This window comes from Triticum aestivum, chromosome 3B (assembly GCF_018294505.1).
Source record: "Triticum aestivum cultivar Chinese Spring chromosome 3B, IWGSC CS RefSeq v2.1, whole genome shotgun sequence".
Lineage (NCBI taxonomy): Eukaryota > Viridiplantae > Streptophyta > Magnoliopsida > Poales > Poaceae > Triticum > Triticum aestivum.
Window position 1 is genome coordinate 16637409 of NC_057801.1, and position 6316 is coordinate 16643724.

The following is a 6316-nucleotide window of genomic DNA, read 5'->3' on the forward strand; positions in this document are numbered from 1 at the left end:
GTTGATAGTAAAGAGTATGAATATGACAACATCACATTTACTAACATCATTATGTATTATAAACAATAACTTCCTCGCATAAAAATTCTCATTAACAAGGAGTATTGGCCATGGACTCAAAGATATTTTGGAGGCTCACAAAGGCCTGTTTACATATAATGATCTATTCACATGTTAAGGCTGATTGTAATCCAACAAACTACGTTCTTAGTCATCAAACAATCATAGTTCATCCTTATTTTTCAAAATAGTCTATGTCATAATTTTGCTTTGGCGAACTTCACATACTAAACTATCATTTAGATGATTGTTGACACTCGGGAGTATATTTTTAGAACAAACAACTTTCACCAGACACAATGAAAGATATGGCTTTAATGTTTAACCCCTAACATTCTTATCTCGGGGATTTTGGATGCCTGCAAAGCCCCCTGGTTTGCATCCAATTGACGGGATTTCGGATTGCCAGATTTGTCGAGAGATATCACACTGGATGACAAGCTGCGCCCAGATAATTACGTCACTCTCCGGACATATACATGTGTTTTGATGGTCTGCATTGAAGATGCCCTTACACTATATGAATTTAGGGGTCCGAACCATGTAATCATCACCTTAGGATTTTAAACTGCCCAAATTAATATCAAAGTCCCACTTTGATTCACGGGATTAACAAAACACAAAAAAGAAACAAATACCTATTTAATATTATATATCCTCTTTATTCCTACAGTATTAGGGAACCATATAATTTTCTGCAAGAAGATACTTACCATCAAAAGAGTTGGAACAGCGAAGGTGAACTAGGAAATTTCTAGTCTGGGTATATCTCGCTTAGATGAGTGTAAAGAACCTTGAGATATTTTGGGTCAATCACTGAGCTACTCCCACGCCAATATTTACATGACACACACTTACTTCAAAGTCTAACATTGACTAGTAAAACGTGTGTTACATGCATAAAATTATACTTTCTTCGTCTGAATTTATTAGTCTTCGTTGTATTCTGAGTCAAAGTAAATTTTGTTCAAAAATATATGAGTTATGTGTAAAGAAAATAATATTATTTTGAAATGTTTTTAATATTAACCTGACAATATAATTTTTATGGTATATCATTTATATTTGACTACTCAAAGTATGGTCAATTTTTCATCCAAAATATGAGGGAACTAAAAATCCGGACAAAGAGAATGTCGTTTAATTCATATTAAAATGTACCCCATCTGTTTGGATGCCACTTTACTTTGTAAATGCCGTTTATATTTGACTTCTTACTGAGGATGGTGTTTGGCAAACCATGTTGCGCAACAAGTATTTATGCCCAAAGGCAGTATCTCAGGCATATTCGAAACATGGTGACGCGCACTTTTGGGCTAGCCTAATGGCGGCAAAGAAACATCTCCTTCGCTTTGGGTCTTGCGCAATAAAGGACGGGTTGGAGATTCGTTTTTGGGAAGACATCTAGATAGGCGATGCCAGTCTCACAGAGCAATATCCAACCTTATAACATTGCTCGCGATAAGAATAATACTACTGGGCACATGCTTAGTTCTTCCCCGCCGAATATTTCGTTCAGGCGGGATTTGATTGGCCCCCGACTTGCGTCATGGCATAACCTTTTATCTGGGCTGGAATCGATTAACCCGACACAAGGCCGTGATGTGTTTCACTAGAACCTTATCAATGATCTTTTTTACTCGTGACGAGACAACCAAACACCCATTTTTTCAATGCAAGTTTTCACGTACATGGTTAGTCATCTAAATAGCATCAAAATTGTATCCGTCCACAAGTGTTACCCATATTTTTGGTCATTGGTTGGACGGTATTATAAATAGGTTTAAAACCCTAATAAAGGTGTGAGCGTATGCCTTAATTTGGTTGTTTTGGCTATGTAGTAATAATTTGGTTTTTTTAGTGAAAAAAAATGCTTCTCCTCTGTAGATTATTTTTTTAGCTACACTCTGTAGACTATAACGGGCGGAGTACCAAACCACTGTTGATGGCGGTGTGTACACGATTGGACATCAATCGTCGTAGCTAGGCTGCGCACCTGAAAAGGCTACGCAGCTCGTCGTCCAGTTCCATTGACCGCTGCAACAGAGGCAGAGCGTGCCGCCCATCCTTTCCTCCACCTCCTCCTTTACTGCGCTGCGCACGACAGACGAGACACCAGCATTGCCAAGGCTCCTTCTTCCCCAGCTTCGCCAACAGCGCCTTCTTCCCCGCTTTCAGATCGCCGCCGACGATCGTCCGGCCGGCCGTCCTCCGGAGTCTGCCCCAAGGTAAATCCTCTTGGTTCTTCCCCGCTTTCGAATCCATTCCTTTCTCTCCTCGTAATCCGATTTGTACTAGATCATCGCTGAGGCACTTCTTTCTTGCGCCCAATCCCTCGCTGCTCGCCCGACCTGCTGCTATTGTATTTTCTTTTATCATCAATCATCATGCGGTTGTGCTAGTAGTAATGTCTGCTTCTCCGTATCTTTTCCGCCAGAGGAGCAGCCAGCATGCCGGACACCATGCCGGAGGACCTGCCGGAGTGGCTCGTCGTCGACGAGATCCTGGTCCGGCTGCCGCCCAAGGACGTGCTCCGCTGCCGCGCCGTCCGCAAGCCGTGGCGCGCCGCCACTTCCACCGACAGCTTCATCCTCGACAACCACCGCCGCCAGCCGTCGCTCCCCATCATCGAACAACACGGCGAGGGCATCTCCTGCCTCGCCGCCGCCGGAGATCACAAGATACGGCCCGTCCTCCGGTACAGTCCCGATCCAGTTTCCAGCATCGCCGCCTGCGATGGCCTCCTCATCCTGTCGCATCAGTCCGGCTTCTACATCTGCAACCCGGCCACCCGCAAGTGCGCTCCCCTGCCGCCTCCGTCGCGGCCAGGATGCTGGCCCCCCAACGTCGTCGCCTTCTACCGACACGACGCATCCCCCCGAGAGTACCGGGTGCTTTGGGTTTTCGCGGCACAGATGGCGGGGCGCACCACGTACGAGCCGCCTCGTTACTTCGTCCTCCCGGTGGGATCGGACCAGCCAAGATGCATCCAATGGCCGACAGTTTTACAGAGTTATCCCGCTTCCTCCGACTTCCCACCAGTCCACCATCGTGCTGCCCTCCACTGGGCACTGAGCCTCGGCATAACCGTGTTGGACACCGTAACCGAGACATTCCGGCATATGAGCTACCCAGCAGAGCTGCAGGGCGGCGTTTTTTCACTCTTCGATCTTGGTGGCGACCTTGCTCTGCGCCACACGTCCGGTGACTGCCTCACTCAGGACATTTGGGTGCTGCAGGACTATGACGCCGAGACGTGGGCATTTCGATACCGGATTGACCTGCGGGCGATGGAGGCGTCGCCGCCGCTTGATTTGACGGTCATTTATTTCGCCCCTATGATGGTTGCGATCAACGAGCGTGAGCTGTTGATCCAGCATGGTGGTGACTGCCTGTTGCATTGTGACATCGAGGGTGTGTTCTTAGGATATGTGGAAAGCCAAGACCATGAAAGCAGTTTGAATCGGTTTGCAAAACGTTTGACACTTACTCGGCATCGCCTCCAGGAGAGCATGATTTCGCTTCCGTTGTTTGAGACGCGACAAGAAGATGCCGTGCACGAGAAGAAGCCTCCGTTCACCATAGTTCTGTAAGATGCGGTGCTCCATCTTACTGCTTTGGACTCCTGGTTTGATTGATGTTGTGCCCCTGGACTATCCTATCCCATATGAGACGTGTCTTTTGTTCTTTGTTGTTACTATTTCGCACTACTACTAGTAGAACTTAACAATTTGGACGGAGGAAGTAGTGCTTGTGCTATCAACATTTGGTACTTGTTATTATTCCATCTTGAACATCATGTTTATGTTATGAACAATGGAGCTTACGCTGTGGTAGTAGGTCATGTTGTTGTGATAGTGTGTTTACGCTGCTGTGAGCTAGTACCATTTTACTGTTTGGCTGTAGGGCTGGTGCTTGGTGCATGTCTCCTTTTCTTCTATGGTATTATTGTTGGATTTACTGATTTACTCGCTTCTGACCTACTACTGCATTTTCGCTTGTTGAGCTATGCTGCCTGAGTTTTTGGGTTACTTACAAAATACTCCCTCCGTCCCATAATATAAGAACATTTTTCAAGCTAACATAGACATAGCTTAAAAAACGTTCTTATATATTGGGACGGAGGGAGTATATGATAACTACTAGCAAGATATCCGTGCATTGCACGGAACATCAAGATGCGTTTTTTATAGAACACCTGTTGCGATTGATCCATGTGTAAAAACTAATGATATCCCGAGAAAGAGGAGAGATAAGGTGAGGAGTGGGGCGTGGTGGTGATTGGTGGTCGGACTGAGCAGAGGCATGGGGATGGACCATGCCGGCAGAGTCCACCAAGCCAGGTTGTTTCCGAGGCTTCCTTTTTTAATTGCTCGACAATGAGGTTGTGAGAGATAAGGAAAACGAGGGAAAGCCTTATCTGCAAATATGGAGAGAGGTGCACGTATCTTTTTGTAAAATTGCCACACTTTGCTTTCTATCTGTCAGATATATATTGGATAGTCTATATTCCAAGATGGCTGGCACACCATCATCACCAACTCGAGTTTTTATAAAAGTAGAGATTTGTTGGCCATGGCCAAAAATTGGGTAACTATTTAGATGGATGCCAATATTTTTGTATGTCAAATTTGGGCTCAAACCAAACATGCTAGGGGCAACTCTCTTGGGCCACTGTGACTGGAATGCTTATAGCTGTTGGCTAGTTGCCTTCTGCTACCAGCGTGTAGGATGGAAGTGATTTGTCTTCCATAATGTTACCTGTCTTTCTGATGAAGAGGTCGGGAATATCCTTCTTTCTGGAAAAAAATGTTACCGTCTTGGCGGCTCTGCCGTGGATTGTGAATCTGTGCTTGTTGTTCTGAAACGTATGGGCACACATTTTTCGAACAGCGCTTTCCACCTTTCCATTACTTTTTACTATTATCTTTTTATTGTTTTTTATATTATATGCACATTTGATTCAAATATTGCTGAAAATTTTAATACATGGTGAATATTTTTAAAATTATAATCCCTCGATCTGGCATAATTTCTGCGACAATGGATGTATCTTGTGGATATATGAGATACATCTACTAGATAAATTCATTTCTGTGAGTAATTCTGGATGGAGGAAGCACTACTAGGAAAAAGCCTAGCAGCAGCGCGGGTTTTAGGCCTATCAGTAGCGCGGGTAGGAGCGCTACTGATAAGGCGCTACAGCTAATGCTTAGCAATAGCGCGCCTGGACCCACGCTACTGCTAAATTGACTTAGTAGTAGCGCTTCTTCAGAACCGCGCTACTGGTAATTAGTAGTAGCGCTTCTCCTTTCCCGCGCTACTACTATTATTTAGTATTTTGTTTCTTTTTTATTTCATGTTGTATTCATACACCTTTATACAAGTTTTCATACAACAGGAATTTAGAGATTGCTTTTACATCATAATGAGTTGTTACATCACGGGGTGAAAGAACCGTGGACTAGTTTCAAGTGGATGTCCATCCACTTGAAACTAATCCGCGGTTCTTTCACTCAATGATATAATAATATCATCATCATAATCATATCATTAACAACTTATCATCATAATACATCATTGTCATATAACACCTCCTCAAGATCATCGTTTTCATCAATGACATCACATAGCAAATTGGTCACTAGTGGTAATCACAAGTACTCCTCATTATCAACTCTAACACATTACCACATAATAAACATATTGTACCTCATAGGACCTACTACATTCGATTAAGACCTACTATATTTTCTAAGGTAAAATAGCAAAAAACAAGATAGCCCCTGACTCTCCATTATGGAGAATGGAGATTAGCCTGTCTCCAATTCTTGCCTTTCGCTGAATGTTACTTCCAAGAACCTCCTTGCAAATGTCCATACATTTCTTTCATTCTTTGATGATCATGTGTTCACCGGTTTTAGAAATCCGATATGCACAGGTGAGCTCCCTAGATTTACCTGGCAGTATGTTCAGAACTAAGAGGCGACCATTCAGAGACATCAGATGAGGCACACAATCCATCGGAAGTTTCTGTTGAAAAATATAATAACAACTTCGTAGTTAGCAATGATGTACTAGTTTTAGAAGTATGCAAAAGATGCACGGATGTCGTAATAGTAAAAAATCTTACCAGGGTATCTCCAGAGAAGTTACCGTGGTTCAACACATGCACTAGTGGCACGTATTCACCATAATTTGGAGGAGTTCGATAATAGTTATTGTAATTCTCAAGAAGAGTACAAAATGCGACCAG

The 6316-nt window shown here is 43.7% G+C and overlaps 1 protein-coding gene across 1 annotated transcript; it reads left to right on the top strand.

The window, feature by feature from the left end:
- Window positions 1–2117: 2117 nt before the first annotated feature.
- On the top strand, window positions 2118–3954 carry LOC123064366 (F-box/LRR-repeat/kelch-repeat protein At2g27520). The gene is made up of 2 exons (XM_044487857.1): window positions 2118–2288; window positions 2498–3954. Exon 2 carries the CDS (start codon window positions 2511–2513, stop codon window positions 3651–3653), a length of 1143 nt encoding a protein of 380 aa, XP_044343792.1. The 5' UTR covers window positions 2118–2288; window positions 2498–2510; the 3' UTR covers window positions 3654–3954.
- Window positions 3955–6316: the final 2362 nt, after the last annotated feature.

Bases quoted from the DNA above. Each gene is read 5' to 3' on its own strand.
- LOC123064366 (XM_044487857.1), top strand. From the start codon at position 2,511: ATGCCGGACACCATGCCGGAGGACCTGCCGGAGTGGCTCGTCGTCGAC.